Source organism: Entelurus aequoreus, linkage group LG15 (genome assembly GCF_033978785.1).
Source record: "Entelurus aequoreus isolate RoL-2023_Sb linkage group LG15, RoL_Eaeq_v1.1, whole genome shotgun sequence".
Taxonomy (NCBI): domain Eukaryota; kingdom Metazoa; phylum Chordata; class Actinopteri; order Syngnathiformes; family Syngnathidae; genus Entelurus; species Entelurus aequoreus.
Genome location: NC_084745.1, coordinates 34,964,971 through 34,988,277, shown reverse-complemented (window position 1 = coordinate 34,988,277; position 23,307 = coordinate 34,964,971). Strand labels below are relative to the sequence as shown.

Sequence of the window (23,307 nt, the reverse complement as noted above, 5' to 3'; positions counted from 1 at the left end):
TGTGTTTCTCTGAAACCAAATTTGATCAAAGTATTTCTGACTCAGAGATAGAAATAGAAAACTTTTCGGTTATCAGAAAGGATAGGAATAAACACAGTGGGGGCGTTTGTATGTATATTCACCAGGATATTAAATACATAACTCGCACTGATCTTAACCACAATGACCTGGAATCTGTGTGGGCGGAAATCAAATTTAAAAACGCTAAGCCGGTACTAATAGGGACTGTTTATAGACCCCCTAATCAGAGTGATTTCTATGGGGCTTTGGAAGAATGCTCGGCAGGGACAGACAACGTGGAGAAAATTATAACTGGGGATCTGAACACAGATATTCAACGCAAAGATGCGCCTGTCTTCAGATCCTTCAGCAAGTTTTGTAATCTGCACGGTCTTTCCCAGCTAATAGCGCTACCCACAAGGGTGTGTGATTCCACCCAATCAACCATAGATCTCATTCTCACTTCAGACCGGCCTAAAATAAAAAATAGTGGGGTCATGATCTGTGGTCTTAGCGACCACTATCTAACCTTCTGCACCCGTAAAATAGCTAAACCTAAAGCCAATGGTCACATAACAGCCCAATCCAGATCCCTCAAAAAATACTCCAATGACAATTTCAATTTAAAATTAGATGAGTGGGACTGGTCCCCTGTGCTCGCGAGCAACATGGTCGTTGTTGCTTGGGATCGCTTCAAAACGGCGTTCCTAAAGATACTAAATGACATGGCTCCCTTGAAAACAGTCAGGATCAAAGCCCGCTCGGAACCATGGATGAATCCGGACCTATTAGCTGCCATAAAAGACAGAGACAGGAAATACTCTGAATACCAAAAATGTAAAACAGAAGTAGATAAACAACCCAATAATATCAACCTCAAATTACTCCTTTCAACTCTCAAAAAGCAATGCAATAAATTAAGAAATAAGTCAACCAACCTGACTAAATCCTTAAAAAAAATTACATTAACGACAAAATAGAGGAAAACACAAATAAGCCACGTGAGCTCTGGAAAATTCTCAACAACCAGCTTCCTGGTTGCAGCCAGAAACTTAAAACAAGACTCACCAACATCAGCATCAAGGAGGGTGACTCCCTCATTACAGACAAAATGGAGGTAGCTAGCAGACTTAACATCTTTTTCATCAGCATAGCCGCAACTCTTGTCAACAAGCTGTCCCACCACTCTGGTCGCTTTGGTGTAGAACACATTAAAGCCTTCTACAGAAAGCTAGGAGTATCCAACGATGATTTCAAATTAGAAATGGTCACAGCTGATGAGGTGTTTAAAAAATTGAGCGCGCTCCACCCTAACAAGGCCACCGGACTTGATAATATTCCCTCCAGATTCCTCAGGGACTCTGCCTCCATCATTGCCCCGATCATCACGCACATAATAAACCTATCAATTACACAAGGTCAAGTACCAAAAGATTTTAAGATAGCAAGAGTAACTCCCCTCTTTAAAAAAGGAAGCAAATTGGAACCTGGCAACTACCGACCTGTTTCTATTCTCAGTTCCGTTTCGAAAGTAATGGAGAAAATAGTTTATGAACAGGTCGATAGTTACCTTGCCACTAATAAACTCATGTACAAATTCCAATCCGGCTTCAGAACTAACCACTCCACTGACACATGCCTTCTCTATCTGACCGACCACATCAAACATGAGGTGGACGCGGGCAAATACTGCGGCATGGTCATGCTGGACCTTCAGAAGGCCTTTGACACCGTTAACCATGCTATACTGTTGGATAAGCTCAGAGCAATCGGATTTAACAAAACCTCATGGAGCTGGATGCAATCTTACTTGGAGGGGAGGGAGCAGGTGGTAGAGGTGAACGGCACTGTGTCCCCCCCCTCTCGGTGAGCTGTGGAGTCCCCCAAGGCAGTATATTGGGACCTTTACTGTTCCTAATATACATAAACGACATGTCATCGGCATGCGACTGTGAATTGTTTTTGTTTGCGGATGACTCTGCCTTGCTGGTATCCGGCAAGGACAAGTCACAGGTGGAGAAAATCATCAGTGCTGAGCTCTCTAGAACTTGCACCTGGCTCGCTGACAACAAGCTATCCATACACTTGGGTAAAACAGAATCCATCTTGTTTGGGTCCCACATCAAACTTAAGAAAGTCAATGACTTCACCATAAAAGTAGGTGACATTGTTATCACCAGGAAAGATGAGGTCACCTACCTAGGTTCCATTCTAGAGGCTAACCTTTCCTGTGATAAAATGGCAACCAAGGTAATCAAAAAGGTTAACCAACGAACGAGATTTCTCTACAGAATTTCCTCTCTGGTCAACAAAAGCACCTTGAGGATTCTGGCGGGAACTCTCGTTCAACCCTTTTTCGATTACGCATGCACCTCCTGGTACCCCAGCACCTCCAAAACCCTCAAATCTAAACTCCAAACATCTCAGAACAAGCTAGTCAGGTTACTTCTAGACCTCCACCCCAGATCCCACCTCACTCCTACCCACTTTTCTAAAGTGGGCTGGCTCAAGGTGGAGGACAGAGTTAAACAACTTGCACTGAGCCTAGTCTATAAAATCCGCTACACCTCCCTGATACCGAAGTACATGTCAAACTACTTCCTTAACGTAAATGACCGCCATAACCACAACACCAGGGGGAGCTCCACTAACCACGTTAAACCCAGATTCCGAACTAACAAAGGTCTTAACTCATTCTCTTTCTATGCCACATCAATGTGGAATGCGCTCCCAACAGGTATAAAAGAAAGGGCATCTCTATCCTCCTTCAAAACCGCAATAAAAGTTCACCTCCAGGCAGCTACAACCCTAAACTAACACCCTCCCCGGATTGCTAATAATCAAATGTAAACAATCAAATGCAGATACTTTTTCTTATGCCTTCTGATCTCTCCCTCTCTCTCTCTCTCTCTCTCTCTCTCTCTCTCTCTCTCTCTCTATGTCCACTACTTGATGTCCATATCCCCCCCCCCTCCACACCCCTGATTGTAAATAATGTAAATAATTCAATGTGATTATCTTGTGTGATGACTGTATTATGATGATAGTATATATGATAGTATATATCTGTATCATGAATCAATTTAAGTGGACCCCGACTTAAACAAGTTGAAAAACTTATTCGGGTGTTACCATTTAGTGGTCAATTGTACGGAATATGTACTTCACTGTGCAACCTACTAATAAAAGTCTCAATCAATCAATCAAAAACATGATTTGACACACACTGTAAGGTATCTTGTGTTATCACAAAATACATTTGTGCAAGTATTTTGTCAGTTTTTCCACCATTTTTTTTGCCATCACATCTTCTTTTTTTAAATTCCTTTGATTCAGGACGAGTTCTACCAGCAGTTACAGGCCATCCGGCAACCTTGGCACATACCCAGTGACACTGACAGCGACATCATGGAGCCTCCTGAGCAGGACAAAAGTGAGTCATTCCTTCATTCATGTCCAGCTGGCGTTTGTTTCTGTCCTCTTTAGTTGAATATTCTCTGCTATTTTACCTTCTGGCATGTTTGTGAGTTGACTCTAACAAAGCATCAAAAGGCATTATAAAAAGTGTAGCTTTGACAAGCTTAAGACGGCACAGTGGCTTCCTGCAAAGGTTCACCTGAGGAAACCCTCACATGTAAAACTTCATCATCTGCTTCATGCAAGAGGCATTTTTCCATCACAATCCAGTTTATAGAGGTGAATGGAACTTTCTTTGACGTCGTAAATCCCATTCTTACCGTGGTCTGGCAGGGGCCGGCATCCATTATTTTGCCTTTGAACATGAATGAAAATGAATCAAACCTAATTGAGTGCTCTGCTTCGTAAATCTTTCAGGCAGTATTATGTATGTGACGGGCTGCCAAAATGAAAAGTACTGTACATTTAATTTTCATTGAGGTTATGGACTCCACATTGGCCAACATATGGTGGCCAAAGGTCTCTCTGATCGGATACTAAAAGGACTCATAGTGTCCGGATGACCAACATTGCATTAACAAGTTCTCAATGTATTTTTTGCTCCTGAAAATATTTATGGAAGTCATTTACCATAATATCAATTATTTTTTCAGATTCAAATTCACCTTTATTGTGACTGTACTGAGGGTTACAACAAACCTTCTGTCCTCAACTGTGGAGCCTGGATACCACGCTCCCAGACTATAAGTCAGGAGGCTCGCCACAGAGGAGTGGTAGAAGACCTTATGTTGCATCTCTGTGTCCAAGTTGTGCTTCCTGAGGACGCGCAGGAAGTACAGCCGCTGCTGTGCCTTTTTCACCAAGTCCCTGACGTTAATGGTACAGGGCCAGTCGGAGGAGATGTGGGTGCCCAGGAACCTGAAGGTAGTGACAGTTTCCACCCGTTCCCCATTTATGAGGAGGAGAGTATGGTCCGGTTGTTTTTTTTCCTGAAGTCCATAACGAGTTCCTTAGTCTTTTGGATGCTCAGGGTCAGGTTGTTGTCTGAGCACCAGAGAGACAATTTCTCTACCTCGGCCCTGTACGCTGTCTCGTCCTCACCACTTGGAACGTACTTGGAACGTTCCATCGCTATACTCAATATGCTGCCCGCCATTGGTGTGACGTCATTTACAGAACTGGAGCCTATTTCCCCGCATAGACAGTATGGATAAACTAATGCAAAACTATTATTTTAATCATGTTTTTGTCGCCCTGATCCATGATTACTTTAAAACTGATATGTTTAAACATTATGAGCAAAAGAAAAAATATACAAGAATTGTCATTACCGGACTTCACTGCTCTTTCATTTCCTCTTCTATAGACACCAAAGCCTGTGTTTCCTCATGCTCTTTCAGCATTTTTGAGGAAAACATCAGTAGAAGAGAACGCAGTAGTAAACATACAGGTAGGTGGAATTTCCTGCTTGGCATTTCTGCCTGCTGCACCCCCTCCAGTGCCCATTGGTCTACTTCAGGGTCATCAGCCTGGAACCACCAATCCTCAGTGTATCGCCCCTTTCATCCTCGAACATCCCCTGTTGGCGGAGCAGTGACATTGGCCTCTCCCTGTCACTCCCTGCAGCTAATAGATTTTGGGGTTAGGTGTTCTTTCTCCAGCACTTGTCCTTCCTCCTCAGCAACAGCAAAATCTTCCTTTTTCTCCCCTTCCCACAGTTATTTTGCTGCTCTCTTCATCTTCCCTTGCGTCACTCCTGTGTCCCTCAAGAGGCGTGTGGTTGCCATTCCTACAAAGCCTCTGCATCCAACTTCAACTGGGTAGATGGTGGTCTTCCAGCCAACCTCTCGGCACTCGGGGGCCAACTCTGCATATTTGGCCTTTTTGCGCACGAATGCAGCCTCAATTCTTCCTCCTGTGGAATCGTCAATTCGATGAGGTGCCCCGACTTTGCATCAATGGACCAAACAACAATAACGGGACGAAGAGATGTAGTAGTGATCTCTGTAGAAAAGCGAAGTTGTCTGCCGAGGTCAACCTTCATGTCCCACTCATGGTCAGGGGAAAATGGGTGTTGGAGCGTCCCTTGATCTGGTGTATGTCAGTTCCCCATCTTCCATGACAAAGTTGGTGTAGTTCTTTACTGGTGGTGACTTCTTGTTGTTTTGGCGCTTAGGCTAAACAAGACCTGAACATATAATCATATCACACATTTTTATTTGAGATGCAGTAATCCTTCACTCAATGCCTTTGAAGCATTAGGGAAGATGCTCCTGTTTTTAGTCAGACAGTCAGCAAGTTGAGCTTTTGTATGAGCTCTTTAACACTGCTCATTTCCAACGTAAGTCTTTTGTCTATGCCCTGCTTTTTGGATCTTTGTGTATTAAACAGTGAATCATTGTCAGTAACACAGATCACACAAGGAGTATTACGGGGAAGTTTTTTTAAGTTGACTTTGGGTAAGCACACCATATATGTCCGCACAGCTTGGCTCCAACTTCCACATTTATACTCGCAAATCATGCTGACCTCACACTCTTGGCTTCCGTCTGCTCTAATGTTTCAACCTCTGTTCGTGCTTGCTTTTATAACCAACAGTTCATCCTCCGTATATTCGGGTTCAAAAAGAAAAGGATATTACATATTGTTATGAACGTGCCTGTTAGTACATTATAAATATATGCAGTGTAAAATATTGATGGAGGGTTTTGAAGTTGTTTTAGAGGGCTTTGAAGGCTACAACGGTAGTGTTTTTATCATCTTTAGGATCCTAAAAAAGAAAGACTTGTGCGTTCTTGTCTTTTATGATGATTGTGAATGTATGGGCAAAATTCCAAAAAAAGTGCAGTTCTCCTTTAGGGGTAACCTTTTCTGACTTTACTTTACAGATTACTTTGTTGACGTCATGAATGGATTGCACAGTTGCATTTTTCAAACTGGATGCCAGAATGCAAGTGTCAAACATAACATCAGGCCTCGTCTGCTTGGCTATCCATCGGATCTGCCCTAGTTTTGATCTTAGCTGATCCGTTTCAGCCTCTTTCAGATATGAATTTCTCTGTACAGCCCTCACTGCATCTACCGGTATGTTAAAGGGTTGCAGATGATTAATATAGTTGTGCTGATGGATCTGAACCCCACCATCCACAGTCGAAAAGTCCATGCCTACACAATAGAAGTTTTCACGTTCCTCACGCCCAACATGAAAAGGTGACCTCAATTTGGGAATCACATTTGTTATAAACGTATTTAGCCCTGCCCAAAATCATTCATCAACATGGCATGCCAGGACTCCAGTAACTTTTGAGTGTTCATGTTCATTTACCCCAAAAAAGATTGCTGGGTCTACCTGTGAAACTGGCACATTTGCTGTGCCATTTTGCGTTCACTTTGTTGTACCAATACAATGATGCATCAGCAAGAGCATAAACACATTTCTTCACTTCCAAAGAATGCCTTTGCATCCTGCCTCAGGTGGTGGGCGCACATAATGGTCTGTAGACAGTTCCATGCCTTGCAAAATGCAAATGTTATGTACACAGAGTGAACTTTGCATTCACTCCGGCAGATTACTGCTAACATCCTTGTAAGGGATTCTGAGACACAGGTTGGAGATCGATGGGGGATCGACGTCGATCTCTCGGAGTGAAGTCACTGAGGTAGTTAGACAACTCCACAGTGGCAAAGCTCCGGGGGTTGACGAGATCCGTCCAGAAATGCTGAAGGCTCTGGGTGTTGATGGGCTGTCTTGGTTGATACGCCTTTTCAACATTGCGTGGAAGTCTGGGACAGTGCCGAGGGAGTGGCAGACTGGGGTGGTGGTTCCCCTTTTCAAAAAGGGGGACCAGAGGGTGTGTGCTAATTACAGGGGTATCACACTACTCAGCCTCCCTGGGAAAGTTTACGCCAAGGTACTGGAAAGGAGGGTCCGGCCGATAGTCGAACCTCAGATTCAAGAGGAGCAATGTGGATTCCGTCCTGGTCGTGGAACAACTGACCAACTCTTTACGCTTGCGGGAATCCTGGAGAGGGCCTGGGAGTATGCCTATCCAGTCTACATGTGTTTTGTGGATTTGGAGAAGGCGTATGACCGCGTCCCTCGGGAGATCTTGTGGGAGGTGCTGAGGGAGTACGGAGTGAGGGGAACCCTGTTGAGGGCCATCCAATCTCTGTACAACCAAAGCGAGAGTTGTGTCCGGGTGCTTGGATGTAAGTCGGATCCGTTTCCAGTGGGGGTTGGTCTCCGCCAGGGCTGCGCTCTGTCACCTATCCTGTTTGTGATTTTCATGGACAGGATTTCTAGGCGGAGTCGTGGCCATGGCGGAGAGGGTATACGTCTCGGGGGGCTAAAGGTTGCGTCACTGCTGTTTGCAGATGATGTGGTCCTGATGGCACCTTCGGTTCGTGACCTTCAGCTCTCACTGGATCGGTTCGCAGCCGAGTGTTCAGCGGCTGGAATGAGGATCAGCATCTCCAAATCTGAGGCCATGGTTCTCAGCAGGAAACCGATGGTTTGTACAGTCCGGGTAGGGGACAGGACTCTGTCCCAGGTGGAGGAGTTTAAGTATCTCGGGGTCTTGTTCACGAGTGAGGGAAAGATGGAGAAGGAAATCAGCCGGAGAATCGGAGCAGCTGGGGCAGTATTGCAGTCTCTCTGCCGCACTGTTGTGACGAAACGGGAGCTGAGCCAGAAGGCAAAGCTCTCGGTCTACCGAGCTATCTACATTCCTACTCTCACCTATGGTCATGAAGTGTGGGTAATGACCGAAAGAATAAGATCGCGGATACAAGCGGCCGAAATGAGTTTCCTCAGAAGGGTGGCTGGCATCTCCCTTAGAGATAGGGTGAGAAGTGCAGTCACCCGAGAGAGACTCGGAGTAGAGCCGCTGCTCCTTCGCTTGGAAAGGAGCCAGCTTAGGTGGTTCGGGCATCTCGTGCGGATGCCTCACGAGCGTCTCCCTAGGGAGGTCCTCGTTGCACGTCCCACTGGGAGGAGGCCCCGCGGCAGGCCAAGGACCAGATGGGGGGATTACATCTCCTCTCTGGCCTGGGAACGCTTCGGGATTCCCCAGGAGGAAGTCGCAAATGTTGCTCTGGAGAGGGAAGTCTGGGGGTCTTTGCTGGAGCTGCTGTCCCCGCGACCCGATTCCGGATAAGCGGTTGAAGATGGATGGATGGATGGAAGGTTGGAGAATATTTGGGCAGGTCATAAATATAGAGTTCTTTAAAGCCTCTGGCTACAAGTCGTGCTTTTAGCACGATACCATTAGGTGTTTCTTTAAGACTACAGATACCACTGGTAGAGACACAATTTTCACCTGCATCTTCAACTTCTTCAAAGACTTGATTATAACACCAATTAATTATTTCTGCCTGTTTGGCTGCATCAAATGAGAGATATTTTGTCATAAATACATAGGGGTGTAACGGTACGTGTATTTGTATTGAACCGTTTCGGTACGAGGGTTTCGGTTCGGTTTGGAGGTGTACCGAACGAGTTTCCACACGAACATATTAAGTAGCCAAAAGCTAAAGTCTTAACAAGCTGCTCCGCTTTCTGCCTATGTCTCAGTCAGTACGCTACACAGCACCCAGCATTGCCCCATCACACAACCATCTGATTGGTTACACACGGAGCGGTAACAGCCAATCAGCAGTGCGTATTCAGAGCGGTAACAAACAATCAGCAGTGCGTATTCAGAACGCATGGAATCAGTGCTCCAGCGTCGAGCAGGTAGGTGTTTAGCAGGTGAGCATAAGACAGCGGACTCTCCCCAAATTATAATAAACACCTCCCAGTCAACTACTAGTAACATCACTATGAGTCTGTTGATGTTCTAGAAACCTAAACGGCAGCTCAGCTAGCTCGCAGTCCTGGCTTGAGGTGAAGGCTAATTAGCTTTTAGCGTAACGTTAGCTCATTTGGCGGTGTGTGTGTGTGTGTGTGTGTGTGTGTGTGTGTGTGTGTGTGTGTGTGTGTGTGTGTGTGTGTGTGTGTGTGTGTGTGTGTGTGTGTGCGTGCGTGCGTGCGTGCGTGTGTGTGTGTGTGTTACGGACAGCAAAGCCCTGTCTGTCTGTTATTTCACTTTACCTTTTTCTCTGTTGATTGAGCTGTGTTGAAGCAGCAAAAAAGTACATTATGTTAAATGAAGAGTTTCTGTCTCTGATAGTTGATATAATAATGTAACTGCATCATTAAGCCTACATGAACTCCATGGTGTTCAGGGATGAATAGTCTCTCCTATTGCTATTGTACTATTTTTTCAGCTATAGTTACATTAATCACTAGTAATGGAGCAGCCTAGTTTTGAATGGCAGGGTCCCTGCTATCACATGTTGATAAAAATATAACTCTTACATAATAAAAATCAACGACAGGCTTTCCAAATGCTTTAATAAATTAAGCATGATGAGTTGACTTGAAACTGTTTAATGCTGCACTTTTTATATGTAAAATAATAGTTTTGTCATTTTATTTAATCTGAGCAACAACTTGAGGCAGTTTAATGTTGATTAACGTGGGCAGAATTATTATAGTGTTCCCAATGTTAAAAGGATAAAGCCATTGTTTACAAATTTGGTAAATAAATAACCAAAAATATATATTTTGTTGTTTTCTTACTGTACCGAAAATGAACCGAACCGTGACCTCTAAACCAAGGTACGTACCGAATCAAAATTTTTGTGTACCGTTACACCCCTATAAATACATCATCTTTGTTTTTCTGTTTCAATGCTGAGGCTCCCTACATGTGACATGTCAATTGCTTCTTTTCGCTCATCAGGTTTAAGATATTGCAAGTTAAACCAGGTATTGTTCTTTCCTGTGGCTTTACCAGCTCTGCTAAAAATCTTAGCTTTATATTGAGCACCATCATCTCTGCCCTTGAAGGTCACAGTCTGTCCTGGTTGCGACTGTACACCTACAGACGATGCAGCACTTACATCGACATTGTTTTCTTTCTCAGTTTGTCTTACTCATGTGTATTTTATAATGGGGCGTGGAACGTTGTCTGTATTTACAACCCTATCACTAATGTTGACTATTTCATCATCTGCATTGTGTTTATTGTCTGAGTTATTTTCTACACCATCTGCCGCCGCTTCCTCGCGTTCTACCTTTTGTCTAAGATCATCTTGCGAAGTCTGACTCTTTTCATTCTGTGTGTTGTATTTACAAAGCCTTGAGTGATGAACTACAATTTTGCCATGTCTCACAAATACAACTGCTCCATCCTGACCAATAACAACCCCTAGACCCTTACACTCTTTACAGTCATCATGTTTGTAATACACTTAGTCTCTGTGGGTCTAAGTTGCTTGTGCAGAGTCCCCTTAATTCTCTGTGAATGTTCAGCTTCTGTAAATGCTTTTCTGGATACATGGAGAGCGGATTTATGTTCTACTACCCTGGCACTCACAGTGGTACCTTCCAGAGGAGGTACTTTATCTACCAGCACAGATGGAAAATTGGGAAATGAGCTGTACCCATGCACATTATGCGTACTGTTCTTTGCCATGAGGGCCCATTCAACGGCAAAATGCCGGTCACAGTCATTTTCTTATTTTACCTTCTGGAGGATTTCGGTGAGTGTCTGATTTTGTCTTTCCAGCAGTCCATTACTGCTGGAAAAAACTTCATGCTGTGATTTTTATCTAAATGTTAAAGTTCTCTGCCATATCCCGGACTTCTGCATTGTTTAATAATCCACCATTGTCACTGTAGAGCTTTTGTGGAGGACCGTGGACACTTATCCATGTCAATGATGGCGTTGACTATTTCAGAGGATTTCTTTGTTTTCACAATGACTCCTGGACTGAAACATGTGAAATGGTCGATGATTTGAAGATACCAAACGCCTGTTTCCAACTCATGTAGATCCACTGTGATGGTTTCATTATACTCCGAGGCTAAAGATTAACCTGCAGCAGGTTTTGGCTTCGTCTTGCTGAATCTCTTGCATATGTTACATTCATTTACTATCTGTAGCAAAATAGTGGAATATTATTTGTCATTCAGTACGTATCCATGCACTAAATTAGTCTGACTTCCTCAAATAGTTTGGTTCTAAATGGGCCTCCCACAGCCCATGGAAACACCTTAATCCGAACTTGTTCGGTTTTTGAAAAGTCGGACTAACACACGATTGAAAACCAGATCTTCGTATCGTACATGCGCCCGTCAACGCGTGAGATACATCCCGGAAGCAGATACCATTCAATAAAAACCACAACAATTGTAATGAAGAGGATACTTTTATTTAATCACAAATTAATAAAACAGAACATTTTGAAGTGCATCGATGGTAGAAAAAAAGAAACAGAGATATATTTAACAAGGTAACTAAGGAAATGTTGAAAACTCCTGGACGAACTATGAAAGAGAATGAAGCACATATATTACAAATTAGAAGGAGAATAATAAAGCATACACAAACCTCTTCATGCAGCATTACCAAACTGATTAACAGTAACTCTGTATTCCACACAACTGGCAAGATAGTCCAGAAAAATAGCAACCAAGTTCATCTGGAACAGTATCCAGTCGGGTCACGAACGCTCTTTTCCTTCAGGTTTAAAACTCCTTCCATCAATCCACAGATTGATGGAAGGAGTACTCCTTCCTTGTACTCCCTCGTCCCAGGAAGAATGCTTTGCGGAAATCTTTTATTTATAGATCTTTATCGCTCTGTAATAACCTGCCTCGAATTCTCACCAGCATTGAAAGTAAACAGGTTTTTAAAAAGAGAGTAATATTTTATCTGAGTCTTTAAATTAGTTTGCTTGTTGATGATTTGTTTTGTTTTATATTGTGTAGTTATATTTATATGGTAATTATTATTCTGTGACTGTAAATTGTTTGCTTGTTTTCTTATTGATGCTTTTATTTTTTTATTTTTTTCTGTATTGTGTAGTTATAATTATATGCTTTTACTTGTAATTGTATTGAATTGTGGACCCCAGGAAGACTAGTGGGTTGTTGAGGCAACCAGCTAATGGGGATCCTTAATAAAAATAAAAATAAAAATCAAATCAAATCACAGAGCCTTTGCTGCCTTATGAATGAACTCCTAGACTTTCAAAAGTTTTGTTTTCATGATTCTCGGTCCAAAAATTTCTTGAAAAAAACTCTGCCGTCGGTCTTTCTTGACTTCGGACCTGCCTCCGCTCCGATACATTCTTGGTACTAGCGTCATGTTCGTAGAGCTATCCAGTATCATTTCTATTTAACATCAGCATAGCCATTAGAGACGTAATATTTCTAATCCGTGCCAATATTACAGCGGACATCACAACATAGCTAGGCTCTTAACTTGTTAGAAGCCACAAATGCCTAGTGTGACTTCATATAGGTCAACCGGAAAATAAATAAATTAACCGCGCTAAAAGGAAAAAAGCGTCTCCCAGTGTACGGGAGGCACACTGCATAAGATCTATAGTCACATTAGAGAAAGTCCATGGACACTTGGACTTCACACGTAGATGTGAAATACAAAAAAATTGAACTATTTGAGAAATTAGACTAATTTAGTGCATGGAAATGTAGTGAATGTTTCCAGACCTGTGAATAAGCTTCTGCAACTGATCTGCCGATGCATGTCCAAACTGTGGAGTTTCAAAATAACTTTCAGTTTCTCAGCTTGAGACATGTTGTCAGTTATTGCAAGAACTTCATCTTCATTTACATTATCTTTCTCTCTGATGTCCACACAATAGTGTCCAGAACTGGTGAACTCCAGAGGTACATTCTGCTTGAACATTACAGCTCTGTCATTTTTCATGTCCAAAACAGTCCCTGCTATTTTCAATGAGGTCTTGCTCAGCAGTAATGAGATGTCTGCTTCAACCAACTCAGTTTCTATATGGCAGATTTTTTTGTTTCCTATTTTGGCTGGTCATCTCATTAGTCAGTTTCTATCTCCAAATTTAAATGGTCTGCGACATGGAACGTCCGTCGGAAGTAGCTTCATCACTTCATTTTGGCTCTGTTCATTCAAGTAGTTCGTCAGCCATTTTTCCCACAGACGGTGCGAGTACATGCGGTATTAATGATGACAGACCCAAAGGATTCAGTCAGAAAAATCTCTGACTCAGACATTGAAGGGGATTTGTTTCCCGGTAGCGGTGTCCTTTGTTGACTGCTCTGTGACGTCATGTGACAACCGCCTCCTCCTTGTGTTCTTAGCTCTGTAAAGAATACAATATCCTGATTCACTTGTATTGCATTGCATTGCATTGTATTGAATTAGTAAGCTAAGTCTTGCCTGCAGAAATGTTCAACAATTCTGACCCTCTGATGTTCTGGTTGGTATCTGGCTCCCAGGTTGTCTAGATTCCTTGTTGGATAGATAGAATAAAATAAACAGAATACTAGCCACTTACGTCCTTTGTCTCTCTGTTTTTAGCTGCTCTTCTTTCTCCATCTCCCAAAGGTTCTGACTCAGTCTTTCTCCTCTTGAGGGTGCTCCTGATTTTCAGGATCGCATTTGGCTTGAGTTTTTGTTTAATTACTTCCATCCAAACGCCGACCCTTCTTCTTTGAAGTCATAATCATTTTTAAAGGTTGCTGTAAATTACACTCCGCTCATTTGGTCTGTCCCATTTTGTGCGAGGCAATTAACTGGAGAGGTCCATACTTTCCTCATATTCCTATCATTTGAAATGTATGCAGGCAGACCCATTCTTTAGTTGTATTGCTACAACCTGGTATCCATATTTTCTAAATCCTTCAAATTCTGCGTGAAAGTATTGTAGTATTGTGTAAGTGTTCTGGGATGAGGATGCAACAATCCTAAAGTCACTATCATGCCTATTTTGGGGGGAATTTTAACTGGAGACATCATTCCTGTGTCCAGAACTATGAAATATGTGTCAATGTTGTCAGCATTAGAGGGGTCCTTTAAATTAGAGTGTCATATGGGCATCAGTGTCCAAAGAGCGGCAAAAGCTGAGAAAGAAGAACGAAAGTGAACGTGTTGATAGAAGATGTCAATCCGGATTAATCCATCATCATTACTAAACTGATGAAAAATGTTAACGCAATTAACACATCTGTACCGGAGAATGACTAAAAATGTATAAAACTTTTTAGCATATACATGGGTGGTTCAGGCCTGTTAATAAAGTCTAAAATGTCCAAATGACCCCCCCCCCCCCATCTTTTGGTGTTTCAATATACGGCCCCTCTGGGAAAAAAGCTAGGAAACGCTCGCATTATGACTTCTTGTCATTAAATGATGATAAAATGTAAGCTTGTAGTGTTACAGTATCTTTATGAAAAGGTGAAAAAATGCCGATATTGTACCCGGAGCACATGGTAAGGACACACTGATTACATCACAAAGTTTGAAGAAAAATGAGCCGGGCCGCCAGCCAGAACTGCCCTTAAAATTGGCGTTCCTCTCGTTTCTCCCCTCAGGAAACGCAAGCTTTAAAACTAAATGGGATTCAAAATGTTTCACTGACGTCATAAAACAGGAATTCCTGTCCAACGAAAGAGCGAGCGAGCAAATGGTTGTCACATGGAAACATATTGTAACGAAAGTGAGTTCACCGAGAGCAGGTCACTTTATCAAAATGTGTGTCTTACTTCATGACACTTGGTACTGTAAGCTTAGAGCCACGTTGAATTATTAACACCGCCGCGGACACAATGGGGGAAGCTGACAGACCTCAGCAGCCACAAACTGTGAAAAAAAGCAAAGTTGTGAATGTTTGTGGTCATTTGATTTATGTGTGTTTGTACACATGGAAAATGCATGACAACAAGCCTCGTACCACCATTGATCAACAAAAGATATTCTTATAGTGTACACATTAAGTATCATCCAATGACCTTAAATAACCTAGCAGTTTATTTAAAGCTAATTATCGGACACAAGTTCAACATTTATTCATGTTCCATGGCCAAAAAGAGGAAATCACTGTCAGTGAGAGTACCCCTAAAAAAAGTACTGGTACTCAATGATTATACTATATATATTTACTATAAATACTCACATTGTTTTCAGTAGATGCGAACCACAGTGCATTTGAATTCAACAAATGTCAATGTAATAGGGGTGCTGAAAAAAATAAATTGACATCAAAAAAGCGATTCTTATATTGATTCTTTTTTTTTTTTTTAAATCGATTTAAAAAAAATATGTTTTTTAGTCCATTCCCGTTTTTATTCACTATGCGTGTACATCAGGGGTTCCCAAACTATGGCCCGCCAGCGCCCAAAATCCGGCCGACGGGAAGTCCCAAATAAACATTTTTTAAAAATGATTTAAATTTTTTTTAATCTGTCCTTTCTAATCCATTTTTTTGCGGCTTGTTACTCTCGGTGTCTCCTAGCCGCTGAGACAAATCCTATTGTCTAAAAATGCATTTTCCCATCGATAACGTGACATCATCGTGCTCTGAATATACAGTATATACTGTGTGTGTATGTATATATATATATATATATATATATATATATATATATATATATATATATATATATATATATGTATATGTATACATATATATATATGTATATGTATATGTATACATATATATATATGTATATGTATATGTATATGTATATATATATATATATATATATATATATATATATATATATATATATATATATATATATATATATATATATATATATATATATATATATATTTATATATCAGTGACGTGTGAGGTTCATGGCTGGTGAGGCACAGACTTCATCACAGTCAGATTTACAAACATATGAACCCTAAAGAGTATCTTATTCACCGTGTGATTGGCAGCAGTTAATGGGTTATGTTTAAAAGCTCATACCAGCATTCTTTACACAGCCCTTTGAGACACTTGTGATTTAGGGCTATATAAATAAACATTGATTGATTGATTGATTGATTGATTGATTGACATACAAACTGTAGCACACAAAAAAGCACATTTAATAAAAAAAACATTATTATGGTCTTACCTTTCTTGCTGGACATCCACACAGCCAGCCTTTGCGTGTGTACCACGCCGTTTGAAAAGAACGGGTCTTCTGTCCCGAAGTCAAAAGCAAACCTTTTAGCACCGGCGTTGGTCTACCTTTAATTATTACTTCCTGCTTCGATTGAAAGTCCAGTTTAGAAAACTGTTTTATTTTAGATATGTAATCCTCCATGTTTTCAATAAAAGTTCAGGCGAGAGGAAATAAACAATCGCTGCACTTGACTTGCTAAATGCTTGTTCTCACTTCTTCTGCGGCCGAGGAATGATCTCTGGGATCACTACCGCCCTCTACCACCAGGAGGCCGGATTACTGCGAGCCTCAGCCAGTACGTCTTTTGCAGCAGTTTTATGAATGCTCAGCACAAAAAATATGTTACACACATACAGTTGTTGACAAAATACACTGTACATTATATACCTCAGCTAACTAAACTATGGAAATGTATAATATAATCCACATAGCAATACGGTCTCACTGCACAGCAGGCCAGCAGTTCGCCGAGTCATTGCGCACAATCCATGTTGAGGCACTGAGTGACGTGCCTCAACTGGCTGCTGATCACCGCACCGTCTCTTCTCAGTATTTGAACGGCAAATGTGAAAATAAAAATAATCTAAAACTGGTGAAGTTAAAGGGAAAATAACTTTAGTATAATCACTGGATACATATAACAATTTAATTTTTTTTTTTTTCTTTTTACATTTTTTTTCTTTCCATAATGGCAGGTGAGGCCATGCCTCCCCTGCCTCTAGTGACTGCACGTCACTGATGACGTCACTGCACGTCACTGATGCGGCTCCTGATGTGGGCGTCCTCTTAGTATTTTGAATTTTTACCACACATGGTAGCCCCAATAATTCATTAAGTCGAGCTCATGTTGTAGAAAGTTGAATGACGCGGACACGTTTGTTACTGAATACTTTCTATCAGACTTCTGCCATGGCAACTTTGTGTATGTAATGAGCAACTATAATTATTTGATATGCTTAAATGTGTAATGTGTCGTTTTAGCTCAGCTGTTGTGTAGCTGCTAGCTCCTCGTAGCCTACAGGTGTCTAAAGTGCAGCATGTATTTTGCATGGGATGAATAAAATGTCCTGCCATACATTGTTTTTGGCACCTTGTATATCTATATCAGGGTTAACTTTGTCCAAAGTGTTTGGCCAAAGGTTCCCTCCCGGAGGTACAGGTGGGAAAGCAAGGTCAACAATGGCTTGCATGTATGCATCGGCAAGAGACTTATATTGTAGTATGTCCAAAGTGTTAATGTCATGTGTCAAAAATGTCTGACGGAGAAAATGGTCAGACGTGTACAAGGGGTTAATTTTCGGAGGCAGGATTAATCTTAGAGGGGGCGTGTTAATACCTCCTTCTCTTGTCACTGGAGTAGGGGGCGGTGTCCTAGTCAAAGTCTGGGCGGGTTGTTTGAATTGTCTTGCGCATGCGCGGCAGACAAAAAACCAATCAGTTCATTCTGTCATTAATCATCGTTTCTTTTGCTGCATTTCGTTTTTCCACGTAATCCCCGTTTACTTTTATCGTACGCCAAACTCTTAAATTCTTTCCCTGAGTGTTCCATTTTCACCAGCGCGCACACACACACACACACACACACACACACTCAGCAGCACACACACACACGAGCACGCGTAAGCACTCCCGCACACACACACTCACACTCAGCAGCACACACACACACGAGCACGCGTAAGCACTCCCGCACACACACACACACACTCAGCAGCACACACACACACGAGCACGCGTAAGCACTCCCGCACACACACACTCACACTCAGCAGCACGAGCACGCGTAAGCACTCCCGCTCACACACACTCACACTCAGCAGCACACTCTCTGCGTTTCACTTTACCATAAAACTTCCAGTTACTTTTTTATTTTATTTGTTTTATTTTATTTTACCAGACGTTTGAGTTCACGACTTTTCAAGTATTGTAAACTCCCTCTTAACCCTTTTAAGGAACGTTCTCCTTTTTTTTTTTTCTCTCTACCTGCTAGTTCCATTGTCGACAACCGTCCATTCAATTGATCATTACACAGTAATGATTAATCACATTTTTCCCCGACCGCCATCACATTCCTGTCTGTCACACTCCAAAGCCATGTGTCTATTTCTTTATGTTTTAGTGTCTTATCTCACTGGGATCTTTCAACCCGCTTCCTTACGTTTCAGTGTCTTATCTCACTGGGATCTTTGAACCCGCTTCCTTACGTTTCAGTGTCTTATCTCACTGGGATCTTTGAACCCGCTTCGTTACGTTTTAGTGTCTTATCTCACTGGGATCTTGCAACCCGAACTCATTAAGGGACGACCAAATTCCCAGGGTAAGCTACACCCAACTATTAGTTCACTCGTCAATGAAACTGCCCGTCACGGTAATCGAGACACAATGGCCTGAGTTGACCACTTATTTACAATTTTAATGCAATGGCAGGCTCGGCAAAAATGCAATCAATCTTTCAAAATCACCAATCTGTGCCTGGGATTACAAAACAGTGTTTGACTTACAGACTTCAAGACAGACTCCTAACGCAGATTTGATCTAAAAAGAAAGGTTCTGCTTACCTTGAATTGGCCAATTGAGTCTGTCCAGAAGATTGCAAGAAGTCATCAATCAACAGCGTGCCATCTCGGACGAAGCCCCCAAATTGTTGCGTTGACCAGCATTCCTCCAATGGGGAATTCAAATTGCTAGTCTCTCCCAGATTCTTTTTATGGCAATACGCTGATGTTTATATTCAATCTCCAGGCAATAGTTGGTATTTTGTAGTTTATTCTCAAAGCTTAGAGGACAAACCTGAGACCAACCCAGCACCCAAGCGTTCCCTAGCCCGGTCCAGATCGGTCTAACAAAACCCCGGAACTCCTGTCTACTTCCTCCTTCTCCTGTCCCCCCCACCTGCTGTTTCCCCAGTCTAGCTGTGCTCCTTATCTTAGGAATGTAATGGCAGTCTCAACAAAGACAGCGCTCTGACTCTAACCAAGGACACTCGAATACAAGCACTTTGTACCACACGAGACATTAGCTGATGTAAATATGACTATAGGAGTTTTTAGAAAGAAGTAACACTTAAATATGGATATGCTTCCAACAATATATATATATATATATATATATATATATATATATATATATATATATATATATATATATATATATATATATATATATATATATATATATATATACAGCCCGGCACATTTTTTTTAACCCAATGCGGCCCCTGAGTCAAAAAGTTTGGGGACCCCTGGTATACATCATACATGAGTAGCCAAGAGGAACTTTGTGACATTTAAGCTGTTTTAAAAAGGCTTTATTATTATTTTTATACCAAAAAATATATACTGCAATAATCGGTTTGAATCGAGAATTGTCTTGAATCGAGAATCAATTGTAAATTGAATCGTAAAACCAAAAATCGAAATCAAATCGTAAGTCCCATCCATAAAATGTAAAAAAAATATTTAAAAAACAAATAATCATAAGAATACAATACAGCGACATCTTTGTATGAAAACCAACACTTCCCATCCAACCTGATGGCGCTTGAGAGATGCTGCAAAGAGGAATGGGTGAAACTGCCTAAAGATAGGTGTGCCAAGCTTGTGGCGTTGTATTTAAAAAGACTTGAAGCTGTAGTTGCTGCCAAAGGTGCATCAACCAAGTATTGAGCAAATGCTGTGTATACTCATGTACATGTGATTGTTTAGTTATTTGTTTTTATTCAATTTTGGAATAAGGCTGTAAAATTTTAAAATGTAGAATAAGTAAAGCGCTGTGAATACTTTCCAGATGCACTGTACTGTATATACAGTATAATGTTTCTCGTGCTAAAGCTAATGTTTTTGACCAGTGAATCCACTACAGTTGTGGTTCATGTAATTGAATGTGATTGATTGATGCATTTTGTGCCCCAGGTGGTGCCCGAGATGCCAGCAAGAGATCCGTTTTTTCAGGTAAGAATCAGCAAAACTAATAACAGATTTTCCTCATGATCGTAACCGTGCTTAAGAGCACTTTGGCAAGCAGCTCACGTTGTGAGAGCGGATGACCTCGCTTCTTGTTTCAAAATAATGACCAATAGTTGGCTTGCCCTGGAAGCCACCAAAGTTTGAATTCAATTATCCTTACAAGCTAAATGGTGAGTGGAGTCTGTGCATGTGGAGAGACAGAAACGTCAGTCCTGTGAAGTCATGAGGTGCTTCAGGCGTTTACAACGTTTGGGAAGGGAGAGCGTCTGTCTGCGGTTCTTCTCTTGTGGCTGCTGAGGTGCCCGCAGTTCCCAGCGTCAGTGTGCCAGCCTGGAACACGATGTGAGAGCAGGCTGCTACTTGGCTATCAGAGAGGCCCCGCCATCGCTACGGCAACTCGTTCAAAGCTCTCCTCTGTGAAATATGGTTGTTGGAAGTTTGACTGGACAGTGCCAGGCCTCATTTTCCAGCCCTCGTTCAAATATGATGTTCAAACTGCTTCTCAAAGTCACAATTATTATTCTCGTGAATGGTTTCTAGGAGACTAAAGTTTTAATCTGTCACACCCGCAGGCCTTTGAAGACCAAGACCAGCGTTATTGATCCAATCCAACCAACTTATTATGCAAGCCGCTGGACATTTTAAATGTGAGACATTATTTTTTATAATTCCTATGAATGAAACAAGATTGTATACGTTTTTTTTCCACCAATATTTCATAGACAATATACTGTTACGACAATGAATATTTTTGTTGGCGCTTTAGCATGCCTTTTGTTGTGACAACCTATCTTAGTCACATTCTGACGGCAGGTGAAATTTGTTGCTGATCTGAACAAGCTAATGCCTCCATTAGTTCACACTCCACACCAACAGGGGGCACTCTGATGTTGCTGGGTATGGTTCTCTGCAAATATACAACCTAGAAGTTAAGGTATGTATTATCCAAAAGTAACACAGTTGGGCATTAGCTTGTTCATGCGCTTTCAAATTACAGAAGGACTTTAATGATATGCACTATGAATATGCGGAGGAAGTTCCAGGAATGATAATAAAATGATTTGGTGCTGTTCTCTTTTCTGCACATATTTTTGCCATAAGGTTTTTTTTATATTTAAAAGATATAAGTGTACTGCACATTGTTTGGAAAATGTTGTCCATCATCCACAATCCTAATGTGAGATAAGAACACAATTATTTCCTTTTTCTGTGCATTCGAAATAGTAAAATAAAAAAACTGTTAGCAAGAGACAGCTAGCAATTGAGGTAAAGGGGATACAATCTTTTCCGCCTAAAGAGCACTTTTAAAACTTCAAACACCGTTTTATATACATGCTGTAAGTATGTAGCGTATGTAATCTCATAAGAGGCACATTCATGGTAACATGTTATATTTACAGTATTTTGCTCATTTTAAGCATTACTATTAACTCCTTTTCTGTGCACATTGCTATGCGATCCAAGAAAATGTCTAAATTAAAGTAAAATAATACTTTTTTTTAGTGTAAAGTAATTGATTTCAGTTTATTTTATTTTACATAATGTAGGAAGTGTGGCCCATTAAGCATAAAAAAAAGTAAAATATAACTACATATAATAATAATAATGGTAATAATAATGATAATTAAACAAGTAATTAAAATGTGACTTAATTTCATGTAAGGTCATTTTATTATTGAATGTTTACACAATGTAGTGGGTGTGGACAATTAAGAATTTCAATTTTAAAAATCTAATTTAAAACTATAATTCCATATAATAATTATTATGATACATTAACACAAAGGTACAAAGGGGTAATTTGATGTTAGGCAGACCTTGGTAGGACAGAATTATTGCTGCTCGACACAACACAACATAATTAACAACACTATAAGACAGGTATATGTTTATTATTTTGTTATTTAATCACAAACACAACAGGGTTTTTTCACAACAGCACCATCTGCTGGATGCGGCGGGTCGTTGTGCTACTGGTCTTACTGATTCAATCTCCTAATGTGTGGTCCTGTGTGGTTTTCTACGTGTAAGACCATAGACACCATGACGACCGATCCATCCATGTGAACCCGACTAGAGTTCTTTGGCCCGGATGTCCTCGACTTGTGACTCCATCTCCGAGGATGCGGTCAACAACGTTGTCACAAGTCCAGTGAGTGATGCGTGAGAACGCTAAAAACCTCACACAGCATGCGGATTCATATCCATATTTCAACACGTCATGTGAACGGGATGTGGTTTTTAAAGGTTAAAAATACAAGCTGATGACATTCACATAATATAATCCTAATGGTCTTTTTAATCGCCCTCGTCCTCCCCATAAATTGTTTATTTTCTCAACAAAAAAAGGTCAAGTATTTAACAAAATGGGTTGGTTTTTTTTCAATCTTCTCATTCCACTTGAGCAGTAGATTCTGATCCCATATGCTGCACATGCTCTCTGTTTATACTGACTCGCTTTTTCTCTGACTTCATATTTCTGCACCGCTCTGGCAGTGAATGTCAGCAGGAAGAAAAAAAAATCAAAGCGTACGCAGACTTGGAACGCAGCTGAGCAGCTTGAAAGATGAAGACTTGAGTTACCGCCGCAGATGTCACTTAAAGATGTTGCTTTATCTCCATCTGCTCATGTTTGTGTATTACAACCTATCAAGATCAACTGCTGGACTTAATGCTGATCTCTTATTCACCACTAAATAAGAAAGGCAAGTTTATGTTTAGAGCACTATTTGTGCAATTCAAAGTGATTTACAGAAAATTACAAGATGGCAAAAATTTAAATATAAAATGATCATAAAATAATCATAATTAAAATTAAAACCGGTTAATAAAATCATCATAAAAACAATCATAATTCAAATCAACCAACTATAGTGTGGATAATGCTGCTCAGTGGCAGCCCTGAGATCGGTAGGTCGT

General features: G+C 41.1%; 1 protein-coding gene across 2 annotated transcripts in view; it reads left to right on the top strand.

The window, feature by feature from the left end:
- The window catches only part of lg15h8orf34 (linkage group 15 C8orf34 homolog), a 126,818-nt gene extending 105,378 nt beyond the window's left edge, over positions 1-21,440 (top strand). For both annotated transcript variants that reach the window (XM_062021279.1, XM_062021280.1), the window contains exons 13-15: positions 3,337-3,433; positions 20,335-20,373; positions 20,961-21,440. In XM_062021279.1, the coding sequence (XP_061877263.1) occupies positions 3,337-3,433; positions 20,335-20,373; positions 20,961-20,968 (144 nt within the window). In that variant the 3' untranslated portion in view covers positions 20,969-21,440. The remainder of the gene's footprint in view (positions 1-3,336; positions 3,434-20,334; positions 20,374-20,960) is intronic.
- Positions 21,441-23,307: the final 1,867 nt, after the last annotated feature.